General features: G+C 52.5%; 1 protein-coding gene across 15 annotated transcripts in view; it reads right to left on the minus strand.

Moving 5' to 3' along the window:
• Positions 1–20,558, minus strand: part of NDOR1 (NADPH dependent diflavin oxidoreductase 1) — a 50,131-nt gene that overhangs the window by 2,010 nt on the left and 27,563 nt on the right. For 9 of the 15 annotated variants that reach the window (XM_037880077.2, XM_043530101.1, XM_037880075.2 and 6 more), the window contains 2 exons: positions 15,964–16,058; positions 10,884–15,859 (listed from right to left, as the gene is read on the minus strand). In XM_037880077.2, the coding sequence (XP_037736005.1) occupies positions 15,583–15,859; positions 15,964–16,058 (372 nt within the window). In that variant the 3' untranslated portion in view covers positions 10,884–15,582. Of the gene's footprint in view, positions 1–8,820; positions 9,084–10,883; positions 15,860–15,963; positions 16,059–20,558 lie in introns of those variants that run through there. The other 6 variants (XM_043530105.1, XM_043530104.1, XM_043530107.1 and 3 more) reach the window with 2 other exon arrangements.

Genomic DNA, 20,558 nt, shown 5'->3' on the forward strand with positions numbered 1-20,558 from the left:
TGCCGATGTAGCGCTGTCCGCACCGGCGCTTATGTCGCTCAGGGGGCGATTTATTCACACCCCTGAGCGACGCAAGTTATGCTGACAGAAGCAGTAGCGTAGACATAGCCTAGGTGTCAATGTCCTGGTGACTGGATTTGCCATTTGCCTTGGCCAGTCCTTTTCAGTGACCCACACGAGCTCAGATCACACCTATGGGCTTGTCTACGCTCAAACATTGCAGTGGCACTGCTGGACCACTGCAGCCGAGCACTGTAGCGCTTCAGTGAAGACGCCGCCTACACCGGCGGGAGAGATTCTCCCATTGGCGCAGGTACTCCACTTCCCTGAGAATTCTCCCATCGACCGAGTGCTGTCCGCACTTGGGGGAGATCTGTTCAACCGCATTGCTCAGGCATGTGGAGTTTTCACACCCCTGAGCGTCATAGTTAGACCAGGCCTAACTCTCTTAGCCTGTCCTGAGAACAAACAGTCCTTTCCCACCCACTGGGTAATAATGCAGCATATAGGGGAAACTGAGGCCCACATAGGATTCATAAAAATACTACAGAAAATTCCAATTTTGTCACACCTCTTTCCCTCTTCGAGACTGAACTGAGCAGGGTCATTTTAACTAGTGACCTGGGGACACTCAAACCCACAAATATTACCCATACATGCCCCAGCATCTTTCCCATCCCCTTGGTAGCTGGCCTGCCAGGCACTTCCAAGATCCTTACAGTACAGTTGCTAATCAATCAAACATACAGTTTTCAATCCACCGTTTGGAGCAGTTTCATATCCCCCCTTAGGTCTGGTCTGGTCACTGACACTAGCAGGGTGCACAAGACGTTTTCATGCCGTCCCTGTGACTTTTTTTACCCCCAGAACCTTTAAGTTTGCAACTGGGGTGGGGTCCTGCCACTGACTCCTCCCCCTTGTCTGCCAGGGAGTGAGGAGGGTAGTGGTAGTGTAATGCACTCACACTTTTCCATGTGTCAGCTGTCTTGGCTGCAGCCTGGAGTGTCCTTTCCCCTAGGGAGTAACCCCTTGAGCATTTGGTCTTAACCCAGCCAGATCTCTGGGGCTTTGTTTTCCCAGTCTGGTGAGGCAGGCGTGCAACGTGCTCCCGCACATTAGCAGGTTCCCTCTGGAGCTGCGTCCCAACCTCAGGGCTGTGTGTGTGCAAGAAGCCTGTTTCTCCTTTGGTGTCACCCTGTTGCCCTCACCCCAGCAGAGTTCTCTCCCCACCCTCTGGGCTGTGATTCAAGCTTAATAGAACCCAACTTGTCCATGCTGTCTGTTACCAGCAGCAGCCTTCCAGCTGCTTTACCTTTCTCTGGGGCTTCTCTCACCCCTCGATAGGGCAAACCAGTTTGGCAGTCGTCCTACGCTGCCTGTTTCCCCCACACTCAGCTGGGGGTCTCAGCTTCCACTGGGCTCAGCTCTGCCTCTGCTTTCTCAGTGAGGGCAGGCCCTGAGCTTGCTCCCTTGGTCACAGCATCTAAGCCAGTGTGGAGAAGGGTGGGAGCCATTCCTCCATCCCACTCAGAAACAGGTGTCTGGTTACAGACAGAAAGTTGTCCTGAGCTTAACCGTCTTTTATCTGGTATGTTGCAAGCATGAGGGAAAACCCGTGTCTCCCCGCCAGCTCACCTATTTGCATTTTCACTGACACCTCCACTCTGAGCCTTTTGGCTCGCTTGGTTCAAATCCTGGGCTGGTACAGAAACTGGGACTGAATTTTGTCTTAAAGAGATACAGTCATTCCCCAAAAGGACGTTAAAGCTGATATCCTGGAGGATCCTAACTACCAGCCACCCTGATTCTTCCTGTGTCTGCACAGGGATCTGAGCCAGAGGCAGGGGAAATGACTTCACGTTTGGAACCTTAAACCAGGTTACGCAGCCCGTCAGCATGTGATGAGGTTTTACCACCCACGGTTTGACAAGGGTTCTCTCTGTCCCAGAGTCTCTCCACCCCACAGATGTCTTCCCATTAACGACCACTTTCTGCTCCCACTGGGGATCAGAAGAGTCCGAGCCCAGGAGAGTACAACAAGACGCGTTACTGATGCCTAGAGTGGGAGCCCATCTGTGCCCCCTGAGGAGCTGCCTGGGTGACGGCTTTCCTCCTCAAAGTCAGTCGCAGGTCACTCTCAGAGCCTGAGCTACAGGCTGCCTTGGCTGACAGAGGATGAGTTAGCCCTTCTGTCCTGGGCTTTCACCAAGTTAACCCTCAGAAGGTACCGTTTCACCAGTATTTCATCAGCCCTGTCCGCCTTACAGATATTACATCTCAGGTCTCTGAGATCCTTGGAGGAAGTCTACCCACATTGGCTGCTCCCCTAACTTTGGGTTTAACTAAATGCCACTTCTGGGGCATCTCCACTGGTTCCCTTTCCCAAGACCCATGCTTAGGCAAGTTCCCTTTGGGTTTGTTTTCATACCCAGATCTACTGTCCACAAAGTCATCTGCCAATTGGCCTGCATGGGGGGAGGGATAGCTCAGTGGTTTGAGCATGGGCCTGCTAAACCCAGGGTTGTGAGCTCAATTCCTGAGGGGGCCATTTAGGGATCTGGGGCAAAACTTGGGGATTGGTCCTGCTCCGGGCAGGGGGTTGGACTAGATGACCTCCTGAGGTCCCTTCCAACCCTGATATTCTATGATTCTATACACAGACCCTTAGTCTTCCTGTCCGCTAACAACATTTAAGCTTGTAGGGACAGATCTCATAGAGTTGTTCCACCCCAACCAGGTTGTACAAATCCTCCAATGTAGTGACAACTGCACCCTTACCCCATTTGTGGAGATATTCTCCCGTTGGGATGGTGGCTTCCATGCAGGTCACACCCTGGGTCTTTTGCACACCCCGAAACCTTTTCCTATGAGCCTCAGGGGTCAATTCAGACTTAAGCAGTAGAATCTTTTTGAACTGTTCATAGTCCCCAGTATCAACTCTGTCCATCTGGCTGTGCGCCTCTAGGGCTTTGGGACCGAGCAAGGGGATGAGCCAGTGGAGCCGGTTCACAGGGTCAGCCAGGTTCAAACCGAAGCCTTTTCAAAGGCAGTGATGTTGACATTATATTCCCCCCGCTCCTTAAACTGGGCAACAATTTGGTATCTAGACTCCCTGCGGAAATGGCATCCCCATTTACCCTCTATGGTCCTCTTGCCCTTCCACATCTCCATCTCCAGTTCATGCTTCCTCTGCTTTTCACAGTCCTTCGTTCTCAGCTCCAACTCCCACCATTTCAAATCTACTGCTGGGGAACCAGGTCGTGACGATGCCCTGCTGGACAGGGAACTGAGTCTTGAGGATGCCCTGCTGCTGCCTCTGTCATTCTCAGACCCTCTTGAAACTCTATCTGGAACCTGCTTCCTGGACTGATCGTCTTTCTCCAGACATGCAGTCAGCTGTGTCTTGTTGCGTTTCCCAACACTTAACCCTCTCCCTGCACAGGTTTGCGATGTCCTTCTTATGGAGGTGGTTATAAGACATTTTCTTGCTGTTTCCTTTGACTTACCTTGTTTTACTGCTGAAAAGTCACTTATTGCAAAATACTACTGGTGCAGTCAACATCCCACTTCTCCCACCAGCTGTCGCAGATCCACAGTATCAGTGCTATGCCCCCAGCATTGGGACAGTCTCTAGGAGATACCCCTTCAGTGTGCCAGACCCTCAGGAGGTCTCACTCTTCCTCCACATGGCCTGACCACCTCCTTAGACTGGACCTCTGGGCCTTCAGCTCCCTTGCTTCATGCCATGAGCTCTGTTCAGCAAGTTCAACTGAAATCGATTCTAGTAGAGACTTGTCCACTCTGCAGGGACTAATGCACCTCAGCAAGCATTTGCAGTGACACCCAAACAGCACTGTCAAAACAGTCGGGTTTGTATTAGTCAACTGGAACACAGCATGGGACGTTCTTAGGTTGGCAGAGAGAACTGAAGGTTAAAGCACAGAACATTCTAACTAGTCCAGAGCCCAGCCAAGCTGTAGTGAACCCCACTCTGTCTCTCTGTCTGACCTCCTTTGCCAGTTCCCAGGTGAGAGAGACTCCTTCCAGCAGCCAACTCTTATCCCCCACCTCACATCTCCCTAATCCTTTGTTCTTGAGCTGGGGCACTGCTCAGCTTCCCAGCTGAGAGATGCGGAAATCCATCGTCCTCTGGGGCCTTGGTTGCTAGGTGTCGATGTCCTGGTGACTGGATTTGCCTTTGTGTTTTCAGATTCTGCACTGATATGGGGCTGGCCTCAACTACTCCTTTTCAATGACCCATCCCAGCTCAGACAGCCAGATGACATTCATACCATTGTCTCTGAGCCTGCCCTGGGAGCAAACAATCCATTTCCACCCACTGGGTAACAACATAGCATACGGGGGAAATTGAGGCATACGTGGGAGTCATAAAAGTATTACACGAAATTCCCAGTTGGTCACAAAGGGTCCCTGAAGAGGGACAGGGATGAGGAGTGGATGGGTGGGTGGAGCTGAATTGGATGGACTATCCTGTTGAAACCACTTCTTGAATCCATCTGTCTGAAATGATGAGATCCCAAGAAGGTAGGAAATGGGAGAGATGGTTTCCATAGGGTCGATGGAAGGTGGCTTGGAGCAGCATAAGGCCCAGAGTAGGGGGTGATGCATGATTTTTTTTTTCAGGGGTGTATGCACGGAGGGCTCGCAGAGACACTCTAGAATCCCCGGGTGAGTGGGAGGATTCATCGGGGTCATCACTGAAGAGCTTGGCCCTTCGAAAGTAAGGTCCTCCGTGGTATTTTGCATCTCCCTGGGAAGCTTGCAGCCGGAAGGCTTGAGGCGTGACAAAGGTGTGAGACTGTGCCTGTTACATCGAGAGAAGCCTGTAAGGAAGCTTTAGTGATTATCGGGCCTTCTGTGACGATCGCCTGAAATGGATCCCTTTGGGCCTGAGGCAAATGATCACTCCAAAGTGACAACTCGCTGTCATTTGGAAAGTCACGTTTTCCCATCAAGGCAGGATAGTTGGCAGCTCTGAACTGGAGAGCAGCTGAGGAATGGCTCTTGCAGCCAAGAAGGCCCAAAAACTTGAGTTCTTTATTGGAGGGAGTTGATCTTGATTGACACTGTCCATTTGTTTCATTGAGAGCGTTGGCTACCAGGGAGTTAGGGGTGGGATGGGTACATATTACTTTTTGTCTGCCTTTTTGCATGTGGGTAGTATGGTAGCTGGTGTATGCTATACCATATGGGCTGGTGAGAGTAACGCGTCATTAATGAGCAAGGCAATTTTGCCTTGGGAAGAGGTATGTAAAATACTCAACCAGGGAGCATTGTATTTCTTGTATTTCCTCTGAAGGGATTGGCCAGGCTTCTGATATTCTTTTATCAGCTCTTGAAAGGCCTTAAATCCTCTGCATAGAGTGGGGGCCTCGTCAGGTGAGGAAGAGAATTTGTTAGATAGCTGCATCTCACTCTTACCTCCTTCTCCTCTCGGGGGTGTTCTCGGGAGGAGGGTCCTGAGGTACCAGTAGCTGCTGATTTTGGTGGGTCCTCTCGTGTGAGGACACCTATAAAATTGGTCACCATAAGGGGCCCAAGGGTTCCAAAAAGCCCACAGTGGTGGAGCACAGAGGAAAGGAGTGGAATCCCAAGGGTGTTCCTACCAAGGTTGATGGGTAAGACATTGGCTGGGTCCTGAGGTCTCCTCCTCAGACTACACCTCTAGGGAGGGAGGCTGGAATGGGAAAGTGGTGGAGTCTTGGACAGAAATTCCCAAGTCCAAGCGGTGTCATCTCCCATATCCAGAGGAAAGCCACTGGTGTTGGTACTGGGGGCCGCGTTGGTACTGGTGGTTGAGTCTTTGTAGCATCACTGGGGACTCTGGTTTGAGGGCGGGTGTTGGTACCAGCTGTCATCAGATGTTCAGCTGCGTGTGTTCTTTCTGCGTGCTGTCCTGACTCTGGCCACACAGCCCGTACAGCAGGCTCCGATTGAATGGTCCAATAAATCCACAAACTCGGTTCTTAGTGAAGGCACTTGGTCAGGTTTATTGTCAACGAAGCACAGTCCTAATGCCCTGGCTCAATGGTTACAGGTACACTAACACATGTATGCCCGTTGCAGTGGAGTGGCTCAGTTAATGGCAGGACTTTCCATTATCCCCAGGCCAGCCAAAGACCTGCTTCTCCCTCCGAGATATCTTTTATACATCAGTACAAACGAGTTACACACTGCTCCTCTGATGTAGTTAGTTGACACCCTCTGACGTAGCCAGTTACCTCCCATCACCTTGTGCATCTCTATCCATCACACTGTCACCCTGACCTTATCTTTAGGATGGGTCAGTGTGTTCCTGTTCTCTTTGGGGAATGTGTTTGGCATCGAGGTGTTCTGGTACCACCTTTCTGGAATGTGCTTGCGTTTATATTCTTATGCCTAGCACCACTTAGGAATGTGTTTCTGCAATATTAGCCCTGTTCTTGCCAGATGCTGTGAGCAGGGCTGCCTCTTGCTCACAATTTAACTTTGCTTTATAGCAGCAAAGTTTTGTCTACTTTAGCCCAGGCCTCAGGCCTCATATCAGGTTTCTGATACATGGACTTGTGTCTCTTCCTACTACACCAGCAAGCAATATTTGTCGGTACCCCTCAGCAGAGGGGATTCGGATTCTTCCATGACTCAGAGATCCTCACGGGAGAGCAACCTGGTTGGTAATGGTGAACTTGGACCCTGTTCCTGAGGGTGAAGCACGCTGAGCAGTGCTGGAGATGGTACAGACGAACGGTTCGCGTGCTCTCTGTGACTGTGACCCGGGGAAGATGATACCAGAGCATGTGTCTAAGAGGCTTCCTTTAAGCTGACCCTATGTTTGGAGGGCTGTGATCCCGGGGCTGCTTGCCAGAGGATTCCTATTGGTCCTATGGCTGGGAGAAGCCTCAGCAGTCTCCACAGCAGGATGTGAGGTCTCCTTGCTCCCTGGCCGTAGAGGAGACTTTTCCCTTCCTTTGAGTCTCTCTTTCCGGTGAATGGGGCCTTTTCCTCCTCTGAAGCTTCGAAGTATACTAAGCTGCACCATGAGCTCTTCAGGCACTGGCGGGCTCCCCCAGCAGCGACACCGATGTAGGGGGGTGGAGGGGAGAGGAAATCAGACCCCACAGGTCTCAGGGAACGCTCCATAAGGAGCAGCTTCCATAAGTCTTCCCTCAGCTCCCTGGATCTGCTCTCTAAGCTGGAGCAGCCCCTATACTTAGATGGGATGTGGGGCTCTCCAAGGTAGCGGAGGCAGCCAGAATGGTCTGTGATAGGTCTGGCAGGGTTTGAACCCAGGGGTTTTGGCCTAACCCACCTGGGAAAGGCCACCAATAAATACGGCCCGAGGTCAAAGCAGGCCCTGACTACACAGAAAGGAGCGGGGAGCCCCTGAACACACAAGTCTGTGCTAAATAACAAACAAAACAAGAAGAAACACGTCCAGAAATAAAAGAATCCAAGTGAGCTGTGCAGCTAACCAGCAGTGCCGTAACGCTCCACCTCGAGCCAGAGACATATGGGAAGGAACTGACATGTGGTTGTACGTGCACCCCTCCCTCTGGCCCTTTGTCTTAGAGCATGAAGGTGTGTGGGGCACAGGCACGGATGTGCAGACGCTGCTTCCAGCCCCTTTTCTGCTTTTCAATGCTTTTTGCCTGCACTGCCAGCAGGGACCCGTGTGCCAGCACCCCTGGAGCATAGGAAGGGGTTGGTCATGAGCGTCCAGTGAAAGCACTGGCTACCTTCACCAGGAGCCCTCCACACAGCTGTTGCTGAGAGTGAATGTGGCTCCTGGAGAAGTCCTCCCTTCCAGGTGCGGCTGCATTTGATTGGGGCTGGGCCCTTGGACCAGCTAAACCGCAGCCCCCACACCCCTCCAGATTCCAAGTGCAGGTCCTGCATAAATTCACTGGGTTTGTGGCTCCACTGGACAGCAGCCCCCTCCCTCTGCCCCGCTTTCAGCTGCGTGCATGGCACAGAACTGCGTGGGAGGAGGTTTGGCTGCTTGGGCTGCTAGCTCAGAGGTGATACAGGAGGCCACTGGGGACTGGGCAGGGAACCAGTTACTAATGCCCCATTTAAACTGTCCTTAGCAGGTGTCGGCTCAGCTCTGGAGGAGTGGGGAAGCTCACATTTCTCTGAGTCATGCGTTCACACTACTGGCAGATTCCGGAACATGAACTGCATCAGTGACACCTGGTTCAAGTATTCAAGGACTCACTATCTTCCCTACATGACCCCACCATTCTGCAGTAGGAGGCAGACTCTCTGAGAGGAAATGGCTTTGTTTACATGGGCGGGTGACTGGGTATACTCATGATCCTGCCATGGACTCACTTAGCCTTGGGCAAGCCATTTCCCTTCTTTGTGCCTCAGTTTCCTCTCTAGAGATGGGAATAACGTGACTCAGCACTTTGTAAAGTGCTTTGAGCTCTGCCTAGGAAAGATGACAGGTAAAGAGAAACTTCCTGTTCTTGAAGAGAGCACATATTTACACAGCCTCTCGCCAACACCCCTTGGCCTCCAACTCCACAGATACCAGCTCGAGTCCATCAAACAGCTGTTCTGTGGCCAGCGTGAGAAGTCTGGGGCCTTGGCGTAGACAGGCAAAGCACCAGCATGGCTTGGCAAGGAGACTGAGCGCCCCCTCCAGGCCAGGGGTGAGGTGCGCAGGTGGACGGGCAGCGTGCGGGACACTGATGTTGCTGCTATGGGTGCAGGGGCTGGTGTGGGGACAAACCCAGCCACGTCCAGGACCGACACCCTGGCACCGGCAGGGCAACTGTGCCGGCTGAGATGCCCTCGGACTGAAGTGTGAGGCTGATACAAGGTGCTGACGGGTTTATTGGCTGTTGTCTGTGCCTGGACACTCCCACATAGCTACAAGCATTCGGCTGGGTGGGGGAATGGCCAGGAGCAGGCAGTCCCAGGCCCGGCTTCAGGCTTACGACCAGGTTTCCATCTGGAAGCGATGGGATCTCTCCAAGGCTGTTAGATACTCCTCAGCTTCTGAAGGGGACAGGTCCCCTTCCAACTGGAACATGGATTTTAGAGCTTCTGCTACTGCTGCCGGCATTTGCTTGGCATTTCTGGAAGGGAGAAAGTCTCTATTGTAACTGCAAAGCAGAACACAGGACAATCTCAACACATCTGCCCTCCCTGCTCCCCCGTAAGGCCAGTTCTGTTCATTCCTATTGCCGGTGGGGCTGGGGCAGGGCTTTCTGTGCAGTCCCTTCAGTTCCTTCTCAAAGGCCCCATGCTGGGCTGGATACAGCTCTCCCACTATAGCTACCCCTCCTACTGCAGAGCTGCACAGTAGGGGTTGGTTTCCGCTTTGTTGGCCCGGTCTTGGGACCAAAACCAGCTCTGCTGCCCTGACCAGTACAAGGCGAGCTTCATCAGAGCTACACTCAAGCCCTTTCTCCAGCCCTGCTATGAGCACACAGCTATTCCCAGCAGAGCTAACCTGGCTCACCTGGATGCAGCCCATTGGCTGCCTTGTGGGCCAGTTCCTGCACGGTGGCTTTACAACCACGCACAGCAGCATAGGGCCCCTGGGCACATTGCTGGACACAAGCCCCCTGCAGAGCAGCTTACACTTTAACCAATGTGCTCTCCAGACAAGGGAGGGTCCGACACCCAGCAGGGAGTATATGCCCGTGGGTACTCAGCTGAGGCACATGGCTGCGAGCAGGGGTTCCCGGGCATTAGACTCCTCGGCACAATGCGGCAGCCTGCCTGGCTTTGCACTGAGGGAGGCCCAGGGGGCTACCCTGGATACACAGCCCCAAACAAAACATTGGGTTCCAAAAGCCCTTGTGTCCGTTCCCTGGCAAACGAGGCCACTATCTCGCAGTTCAGCTCCAAGCTCAAGCACTCAAAACCAAGGACACAGCCAGCTACAGAGTCATGAAGCTCAAACCCCCCCCCCCCCCCCCCCCGCATCACATCACAAACCACAGTATAAAGCCATGCTGTTTCATCACAGCGCAGCAGTCTTAAGGCAGCTCTGTGGATTGTTGGGGCTTTCCAAGTATTAATTCATGTATGTATGTAAACATCCATTGTCTTCAGAGAAGATCCTTGGTGATCAAAAAAAGAAAAGGAGGGCTTGTGGCACCTTAGAGACTAACCAATTTATTTGAGCATGAGCTTTCGTGAGCTACAGCTCACTTCATCGGATGCATACTGTGGAAATTGCAGAAGACATTATTATATACACAGACACCATGAAACAATACCTCCTCCCACCCCACTCTCCTGCTGGTAATAGCTTATCTAAAGTGATCATCAAGATGGGCCATTTCCAGCACAAATCCAGGTTTTCTCATCCTCCGCCCCCCCACAGACAAACTCACTCTCTTGCTGGTAATAGCCCATCCAAAGTGACCACTCTCTTCACAGTGTGTATGATAATCAAGGTGGGCCATTTCCTGCAGAAATCCAGGTTCTCGCACCCCCTCACCCCCCTCCAAAAACCACACACACAAACTCACTCTCCTGCTGGTAATAGCCTATCCAAAGTGACCACTCTCCTTACAACGTGCATGAAAATCAAGGTGGGCCATTTCCAGCACAAATACAGGTTTTCTCACCCCCCCACCCCCATACAGGTTTTCTCACCCCCCCACCCCCATACACATATTATTACCAGCAGGAGAGTGAGTTTGTGTGTGTATGGGGGCGGAGGGTGAGAAAACCTGGATTTGTGCTGGAAATGGCCCATCTTGATGATCACTTTAGATAAGCTATTACCAGCAGGAGAGTGGGGTGGGAGGAGGTATTGTTTCATGGTGTCTGTGTATATAATAATGTCTTCTGCAATTTCCACAGTATGCATCCGATGAAGTGAGCTGTAGCTCACAAAAGCTCATGCTCAAATAAATTGGTTAGTCTCTAAGGTGCCACAAGCACTCCTTTTCTTTTTGCGAATACAGACTAACACGGCTGCTACTCTGAAATTGATGATCAAAATCACTCTAAAGGGATTTGTTAGGTGGGAGATATCCCTCACTACTTAGTAATTGGCGGTGGAATATGATAGCGGTATCTAGGGCTGCCACGGATCTTCTGTAGCTCGCAGAAGAGGGTCAGGATAGCAGGAGAGTGTTGGCTTGTTTGGAGTCCATGGCCGCCCTTATAAACTCACATGGCTTTGGTTAGGCACCAGCATGGATTCTGGCAGGGAATCAATTTGCTGACCACTGTAAGAGCTGAAAGGCCTCCTGAGACAATCTACATTGAATCAGTCAGTCATCCAGGGTGGATATGCAGACTCCCAGGGTCCTGAGCAGAATGCCCATACAGGCAGGCATTCAGTGAAGACCCTTTGGACCACGGACAGGCTGTATGGTAGCACTGGGTGATGATATTGTCCGCCCCTTTCTCTGAAGCAACGGTCCCCCTGCGAGCTGGGTGAACCGTGATGTCCTGTAAGGCCAGAATGACGAGCTACTGAGGAGGATCTCAGGAGGGCATGAGGGAGGTTCGTGTCACCGTCTGGAACTTCAGATGTTTCCTGGACTTGGCCAGATGTCTGTATCCCATGATGGGGGGCAGTCCTTTCTGCGGAACTGAATACCTTCCATCAGCCCTTCCGCAGGAGTTAGCCAGGGTCCTTTGCTGGGTCTACGGTACCCTCATTTATGGGTACGGCCGCTGTATCCACTTCTTTGGGCTGCAGAATGTCAAAGACACTGTGGGATTTCTCTTGTATCTCAGACCATTCTGAGTCTAGGCCTGTGCAACTCTGCCAAGCAGCTGGTCAATGAACCTGACCCTCAAAATTTGAAATCCAGGTTGGGAAGTTTTCTAAAAGATCTTCACTAGGTTCAAACAGGAATTAATTCAGGGCAGTCCTATGGCCTGCGTTCTACGGGTCAGAATGGATGGTGATAGGTGTGACAGAATATACCTGGAGTGGCCAAACTTACTGACCCTCCAAGCCACATATGACAATCTTCAGAACTTCAAGAGCTGGGACATGTCTGCTGGGGCTTGGGGCTTCTGCCCCGCAGGAGGCACCAGCCAGGGCTTGGGGCTTCAGCTCTGTTCCAGCTGAAGCCCTAAAGCCTTGCAGGTGCACCCCGCAGGGCTGAAGCCCCGCCACCACCCTCCTTGCTGGGCAGAAGTCCCTACCCCACCACCCTGCTGCAAGGTAGAGGTCCCAAGCTCCCGCAAGTCTCGTAGGTGGAGAATGGGTGGGGGGTGTGAGGGGCTCTGCGAGCTGTACTTTAACTGTAAAAGAGCCGCATGCAGCTCGCAAGTCACAGTTTGGTCACCCCTAGAATATGCCCCTGTCCACTATTGTAATAATCTTTGTACACAGCATGCTTTGCAAGGTATCATTTGAAAGCTCATAATTTGCTGGTCATTATTGTCCTAGTAAAATAGGTGAGGCAACACTGTATGTGAATTTGGAAGATTCCACTGTATGGTGTTACTCACACATGTTCCAAGTCTGAGGAGTAGCCAAACCAGTTCCTTGGAGACAAAGGGCGAGCTGACACCTCTGCCACCTATAAACAAGGTCAATGGGCTAAGTCAACCTGCTAAGTGGCCATTCTTTAGCAGGAAAGAGGGCTGGTGTGAAAAATCTATATCTTAGCAGAGAAACAGCATGGAGTTCCCGTCCACTGAGTCTGCCCGTCCCCGTGCTCCCAGCAGGACATGCTTCTCAAAGAGAGGACAGGACGATAAGAGAAGGGGCAGACACCTCAATGGATCCCCTCCTCCTCTCTCTTTCTGTGCATCGATTCACTGCACCAGAAGGATCAACAGACGCAGCCATTACAGAGAGGAAGGGGTCTTGGCTTAAGACATTTGGCCAGTAAGACTGTTGAGAGCATGTGGTGAGAAAAAATTCAAGTTGAGTTTAACAGAGTTTGTTAAGTTAGCCATTAGTTGCGTTTTATCATTATTTTTCTTGTAACCATTTCTGGCTTTTATGCCTCATTACTTGTATTTACTTAAAATCTATTTCTTTGTAGTTAATAAACTTGTTCTATTGTTTTATCTAAGCCAGTGTGTTTAAATTGGAGTGTTTGGGAAACTCCATTTGGGGTAGCAAGGTTGGTACATATCAAAATTTCTGTTAATACAATGACAGACTTTATATGAGCTTGTCTTGCCCAGGGGAGGGCTGGGCAGTACAAGACACACATTTCTGGGGAAAGCCTGGGGCCGGGAGTGTGCTGGGGTCATCCTGAAGTATAATGCAGAGCCTGGGCGTGACTGGCTGGCTGCAGGTAACACGGCTGAAGCTGGGAGTGACTTACCTTCTGGAGGCTGTTTGTGAGCTGCCGCAGCAGCAGAGCAGTGTAAAGGGCAGCCCACGTTAGAGGGCAGGGGTGACTCAGCTACTCGCTCGTCTAGATTGTGCCCGGGGTATGTCACAACAGGGTTCCCCACTGGCCTGGGAATCGATGAGCGTGGGCCACTGGAACACCTACTCTGGGGACTGTCTGGCAACACCAACCACCATCGAAAGACAAAACATGGAGTAGGGGGTGGTCACTGCAGTGCCCAGACTAACGGACATGGGTGGCAGGAAGTGGCTGGGGCTGCCCTGGGGTTAGGGGCAGTAAGACAGCCAGGATACATGCAGCCCTGACAGATGCTGGTGACTTGCAGACACTGGGCCCATACACACAAGGCACATGCCCAATCCTCCAGCAAACAGGTCTCCCTCCCCTTTGGGTGCCTAGCGCTGGGGCCAGGTGCTGTGTTTCGGCTCCTCCGTTTGAAAACGGTGACCAGTTGTTCTTTGGGATGATGGAGTTCTGAAATGCTCCCTGAACCATCCAGTTTTCGGCCAGATGACCCTGCTCATCCAGGCAGCCAGCAGGAGAAGTTTCCTGGGGAGGATGCTTAGTCCAGGCATTTCCTGGGTGACCAAGGAAGACGTAGTGCGTACTTCCAGGAATGCAGCGGAGTCTCACCCCCGGGATCAGCGGAGAGGTTCCTGTTCTTGTTGCGGATTGGCAGGAAGCTGAGGAGGAACAGTCCCTCCTGCTATTGCTATTAATGAGGACAGAACTAACGATGCTCCGTGTTAACGTAGCACTTTACATGCTCCGGGTGCTGGACAGACATTACATCTGCCTTCCCTAGCCCCATTCACCCGCTGACCTCACAGCACTTCACAGACACCAGCAATGCCACGTAACTTCCCTGCGTGCGAGACAGCAAGTATTACCCTCATTCAACAGACGGGAGAATGAAGGTGGACAGGCGACGTGACTTGGCCCAGGCCACCCAGTGAGTCAGCAGCAGAGCCAGGAATAAGCCCAGGTCCTTGATCTCACCACTAGACCCCACTCTCTGATTAACAACCGTTGGGATTTGACTGGGCTCAGATCAGAATTCGTGAGCACTGGGTTCTGGGCAGAGATCTCAGGGGCTGTTTCGAGGCAGCTGCGCAACGTTTAGCCAGTGACAAAGCTCACGAGTGTAACCTGGCTGTGATGCAAGGCAGTGATGGAGTCAGGCAGCACGTGCAGGCCTGGCCAGAGGTGAGGGAGGCTGCTCCAGAAAGTCATTCTCCCAGGAACTAACGCAGAGAGGCAGGAGACTCTAAGGAGCTAGGAAAGCTCCTATTCCTAAGCCACAGCACAGAGGATTGGCTCCTTCTGTCTGACATGGCGCACTGACATGGGCTACTGGTGATTTGGAATCGGATTGGCTCTCCTATGAGACGTGGCCTTAATAGCTTTGTTCTTTTCTGAAGATTATGTTGGGCTCTTCCTTTCCCTGGGCTTTACCCTGGGGATCCCAGAGGGCTGTGTGTGTAGGGAGGGCCAGGTGGGCAGGCTTGGATGAAATACTGTGAGCTGCAGTACCACTGCTATGCTGGACGGGATACTGATTGGCAAAGAGAAGCACACCCGTCTGAAGGAACTGGCAGTGACCACCAGGAACACGTTGCCAAGGAGACTGGAAGTCTTAGGGTCTCGCTGGCTGTCTCTCCACTCCTGTAGTCCCACACAGCAACGGTGGCCCCTGCCAGCAGCTGGCAGATGTCCTCTCTCGTCTCAGATGTGGGCCACATTGTGCTCACTTGGGTCTTTGTCACCCTCCGCCAGATTAATGTAGCTCTGTTTGGGGCTGAAAGCTTCAGCTGGTGCATGATGTGCCCGGGGCACACGGACAGGTATATTGTGTGGGCTCTGCATTGGTTGACAATTGACTGCTGTGTGCCTGTCAAGGTTCTGGCTGTTTATAAGGCCCTAAGTGGTCTAGGCCCCAGCAATCTCAGAGTTACATGGGCCAGGGTGCTCGGGTGGAACTCACAAGGAGCTAGAGAGGGGGAAGGTATTTTTGCGTCATCTCCTTAGTAATAATGCTGGCTCGCACTTGCACTACAGAGCCTCAGGTCACCACGGTTGGGGTACTGTATTCAGGCTCTCTCCCCTGTGGGGACTATTGGAATTCAGTTTGCAATTGATCCTTAGCTCCCAGTCCCTTAGGCAGGTCCTCTGGCCATCAGCACAGTATGTTCTGTTCGGGGAAATCCCTGGACTTCTGAGTTCTGTACAAGGGGCTCAGTTACCATGAGCATGGCCCTCAGAAATGTGTGTTCTCAGTTCATTAAATACTGCGATCCCACAGGGAGAGGTGTGCAGGGTGGCTAACGCCAACCAGCTGCTTCCAGCTACCAAACCGACCTACAACTTTACCTGACAACACTTCCTGCCAGCTCCTGAACCTGCCGGCTGTGCCAATGGCAGGCTGAGCCCACTTCGCTCTGCTAGGGCCTCGCCCGGCAGCCCGTGCTGATGGGAGCTTCTTAGCTCCGCAAGGGCTTACCCTGCAGAATAGGGGAAGTAATTCCTTGTCTTTTGCTCTTACATGAGGCACCACTACCCTCTTAATGAGAGGAAAGATGGTGCCCAACTATAATGTGAACCAGGCTCCAGCATCCAGAGCTGCCGTGGGAGAGCAGCGCTCCTGGTGCAGCGAGATACTCACCCCGCCAGGTAGATGTGAGCGTTCCCACGGCTCAGTAGATCCCAGACCAGTCCTTTGTTCTCTCTAATTCGGTGCTGAACATAAATCTTCTCCTCCTGCAGGGAAACACACACCCCATGCTAGCCAGCCATGTCCAGTTATTGGCGTAGACACCAGAACTAATGCACCTTGCCCATCCCTAGGGTGAGAGCAGGATCGCACTGGTCAGTTATTTAGTGTTTCAACAAGCCAGTTTACACTATGACATCAGAAGGCATCAATCCAGGCACTTTGTAGGCTCTACAGAATAAGGCCTTATGATCTCTGCTCACACAGGAGATCCTCAAGCTCACAGACAGATGAGGTCCAGAGGGCCTGTGGCACTGGGAGATGGCCACACATGGATCACACATGGAGCTGAGTGGCTACCATAAATGGTTTCCTTTCAGGACACCGATCCCGTCCCTGCCTCTCCCCCACAAGCAGCTGTTGGCACGGGCTGACGTGCTGCCGGGCCATAAGTCAGAGAAGCTCCAAGGAGCAGGGTCCCTAGAAGCAGTCCCTTCTCCCATAAGCCAGTGCTGAAATAAGCAGGCAGCGTTGCACTTCTTTAGACAAGCCCAGCAAGGCACTCCTGCCAGCGAGAGTCCTGCACCTGTCCTGACTGCAGCTCCCCTACCTCTCCCCAAGTGCCCGTGTTTGAGACCGCTCCTGCCAGCATCTGCTCCATGGCCAACCCGGGCTGTGAACCCCACTGCCAGAATCTGCCCCAAACCCCACTCCCTCTGGGCCTAGCGCTAGCTGGTGCAGCGGAGAAAGTGGGCAGGGCTGGCCTGAGAGGAGGGGGCCAGGCTGACTAGGAGATTACCTGATTCAGAGCATCTCCTAAGCAGCCTCCCTCCAGCTGAGCTCCTATGGAGCACGGGCAGGAATTTAAAGCTGCCCTCCCAAGGCAGAATTCCCAGGGGAGAATGACAGAAGCACCAATGCCTCTGATGCAGCTATGCCCACAGGAGACAGCCTGGCACCCATCAGCCCAAGCACAGCCGGGCACTCGGATATCAGATATCAGAACAGGCTTCCAAGGGAGGTTATGGAATCCCCATCACTGAAAGCTTTTAAAAAAAAGTTGGACAAACCCCTGTCAGGGCTGGTCCAGGTTTACTTCGTCCTGCCACAGTGCAGGGGGCTGGACTTGATAACTTCTCGAGCCCTACATTTCTATGATTCTTTGTAAACATAGTAAAGGGGTAACACCATCTACTTACAGCCAGTCTACTAACACAGGCTACTCACGTGGGCTTATGCTTATAAGTGCCATAAATCATTTACTAACCCATTAGAAATGATTGATATATGCAGCCTTAATGCAGTGAGACCCAATCCAGACACTATGACAGGTGACTGACACTTCGTTTCCACACCCACACTGAGCCAGGCTCTTGCAATTTGGTACCTAAGTACAGGAAGATATCCCACACACCAACTTGACCTCTGATGACCTCTGATGGAAGGGCAATTTCAGGACCCCTTTGAGCTACAGTCTGGAGATCTGGAACACACTGTCCCTATGGGAGATGTCCCCAAAGTAACCTGGGATACTGTCTGGCACTGTGGCACGCCATCAGTGTCATGAGTACATCAGTTATGTCCATTCTTTCCAGGTGGGACCCATATTGGGCAGGCTGCTGTAAGGTACTCTGAGGTGCACAGCTCTATTGATAAGATTTTGGCCAAAAACTTCATTAAAGGCGAGTGAGCGTGTGGCAGCCATGGCCACCCAAAGCTCAATGTCAGCATCATTGATACGAATTGGTGAAGTGCTGACAGCAGTCCTGCCAGGCTGGGGCTCCGAACAGGTTCTTAAAACACCCAGAGCTAGCTGGGAACACCAGTATTCCGGGTGGATTGTAAGCACCTACATTACAATGCGTCTAAACCTGAATGTGGCACACTGAAAATAAGCCAGTCAGATGGCTTTGGATTGGGATCAGTCTCTTTCCTGCTTCGGAAGAGGCATGGATGGGGCTGGAGAACTAGGGGAATGAGAGGGTGGTTATGACACGGAGCCCCATTGGTGCTAGCTGGCAAAAGGCTCGCTGTTCTTCCAAGCAACTCCTGTCTCAGACCTGGCAAACTCACTATACCTAATACACCACTTTCATGGTATTTATCCATAAAGGACAGCAGGTCTCCAATGAAAGCTGGTCACTTATCAATACTCATTGTGAGATGTGTGTAAGGTTGTATTTAAGGAATAATGTAACTATATTGAAAATTATGCCCTTATGGTCTTGGAGGGAAAGCGAAGCAGCAGGGAATCCTATGTCTTGGTGATGGCCATTCAAGCAAGAAGGAACTGTCACCCCTCTCTGGCTAGGTAGTTGTGTAATGTATTGCTCAGTTGTCTACCACTGCAACAACCCAGAAAAGTCGATGGAAAACCATCAAAGATAACGATAAAGATCAAAACCACCTGGCAGTGAGAAGGAACAATATGACAACAAGGGGTTGGCCTTGTCTATGAATAAAGATAAAAGACTGATTCAGTATATCACAGGGTGGAGAAAGACACTCTATATCCATTCACTGAGGAGACACCTGGACAAACAGGGGTGCTTCATGAAAGACTGGGTCATGGCTCCTTGGGGCCAGCAAACGCTGTGAAAGTCTGAATTTTGGGGGTGAGAAACTACGCTATTAGCTAAGAAAAGGAACTCCCCTCCCTCAGCCTGGGTGACACCGACATCGGCCCAGCACGCTCCCACATCCTTCGGTGACACCGGCACAGCCTCTGGGCTCTTGCTCAGCATCCCCCCAGCCACTCTCAGGGCTGAAGCGCGTCCTGTGTTTCTCTGGAATCCTGCTCTCCCTTCAGCCCAGGGGCAGATCACACTTAAAATGCTGCACCGATGCGGCTGTGCCACTGTAGCACTTTAGTGGGGACGCTCCTACACCAACAGGAGAGTGTCTCCCATCACAGGTTCTCCACCTTCCCGAGAGGCAGGAGCTAGGTCACGGGGAGAAGCCGACCCAGCGCTGTCTGCACCGGGGCATACCTCGGTAGAACGACATCGCTCGGGGGCGGAGGGGGGAGATTTTCACACCTCTGAGTGACACAGTCACACCACTCTCAGCCTGTAGTGTAGACCTGGCCTCAAATGACTGGGAAGGGTCACTGGGAAGCAAGGGCCCCTGCAGGCCATGTGAACCCTGGAAAGGCTGTCACACGGCCTGAGTGGGGTGTAGCTTGTGCTAGGGGCAGCAGGACGGTGGGGACCCGCAGCTGACAGCGCCAGCCCCTCACAAGCAGAGGGAACGCCCTCCCTGAGTGCTGGGCCCGTCTCTCAGATGGCCCAGCAGAGAAAGAAAAGGTCCAGCAGGGTCTCAGCCACCTGCTAGCCAAGGGCAGATACCACAGGTGAGCAGGCAGCAGCAAGGTGCCCTGGGGAGAAGCACAGTGCCATTAGCTAGCTGCACCCAGGGGCCTCTCCCAGGCCAGCTCCAGTGCCCATCTTTCAAACAGCCTCTGGCTAGAAGGGGTCCCCCCAGGCAGGCCCCTCCCAGCCTTCTCCTGCCCAGTCCCCCACAGCGTGCCATGCCTCTTGCTGCACCTTCCACTCTACCCTTCCAGGGCACACAGCTCCCTGGCGAGGACATGCCCTGGCTGGTAATGCGTGACCACGCTCCTTTTTGCCTTGTCCCTGGAGGGGGGCTTTGGAAATGACTGTTGTGCACTGGACGCATTTCCACTGAATGTCCAGGCTGATCCCCAACCTCGTCTCTCTCAGGACTCACCTCCTCCCCTTCCCACACCGCATGTTTAACAGCAGAAATAACATGACACTTGCCCTCTCTCCCACTGTCTGCCTTCCCAGCCTGCAGCAGAGAGAGCTTGCTTTGGTATGGGGGAGGCGATGAGACCCGATGCAAGGGGCTCTCTTTGTAAAGAAAAGAAGTTATTGGGGAAAAGCGAAGGGCACCAAAATGAGGTTTGTGTTTCACCCTGAATGGGGCTGGTTCTGCTGAACCAAAAGGGAGGGGAAGACAACAAAGCACTTTACAAGGGATTTCTAAAGGATTTGCTGCTTCCCAGAGGCGCAGCCCCGCTGGCTGGGATGTGCAGCTCTCTGGCAGCACACAACAAGGCTACGCAGTGCTTTAGGACAGGAAGCAAAGAGGAATATCCTAACTAGAGGGGAAACGCAGGCAGGCAGAACAGCTCCATCCCAGCTAGAGTCTGGCAGACAAATCCACAGGACAGTCAGTGACTCAGCCAGGCCAAGTCGTCTGGAGGCAGGCAGCACTCACAGCCCGGTGCCCTCAACTCTCTGCTGGGCACTGGTTCATTTGTGATGGAGCATGCCCAGCACTTCACTGACAGCCTGCACTTCACGCAGCACAAGGCTAACACAGCCCCAGTGCCCCCCTCCTCCAGAGCTTGCCCCAGCTCTGCCCAGGAAAGGAGATCCCTTCCCCAAGGACTGGGCGCATCGAACCAGCCCTGCAGGCTCAGGGAGCCGGATTGCAGAATCCCAGCACTGCTCAAGGAGATGGGAGGTCACGGACTCAGCCTACAGCACAGCAGCCTAACTGGCCTGTCCAAACCACTTACA

The sequence above is a fragment of the Chelonia mydas genome, chromosome 16, assembly GCF_015237465.2.
Source record: "Chelonia mydas isolate rCheMyd1 chromosome 16, rCheMyd1.pri.v2, whole genome shotgun sequence".
In the NCBI taxonomy this organism is placed as follows: Eukaryota; Metazoa; Chordata; order Testudines; family Cheloniidae; genus Chelonia; species Chelonia mydas.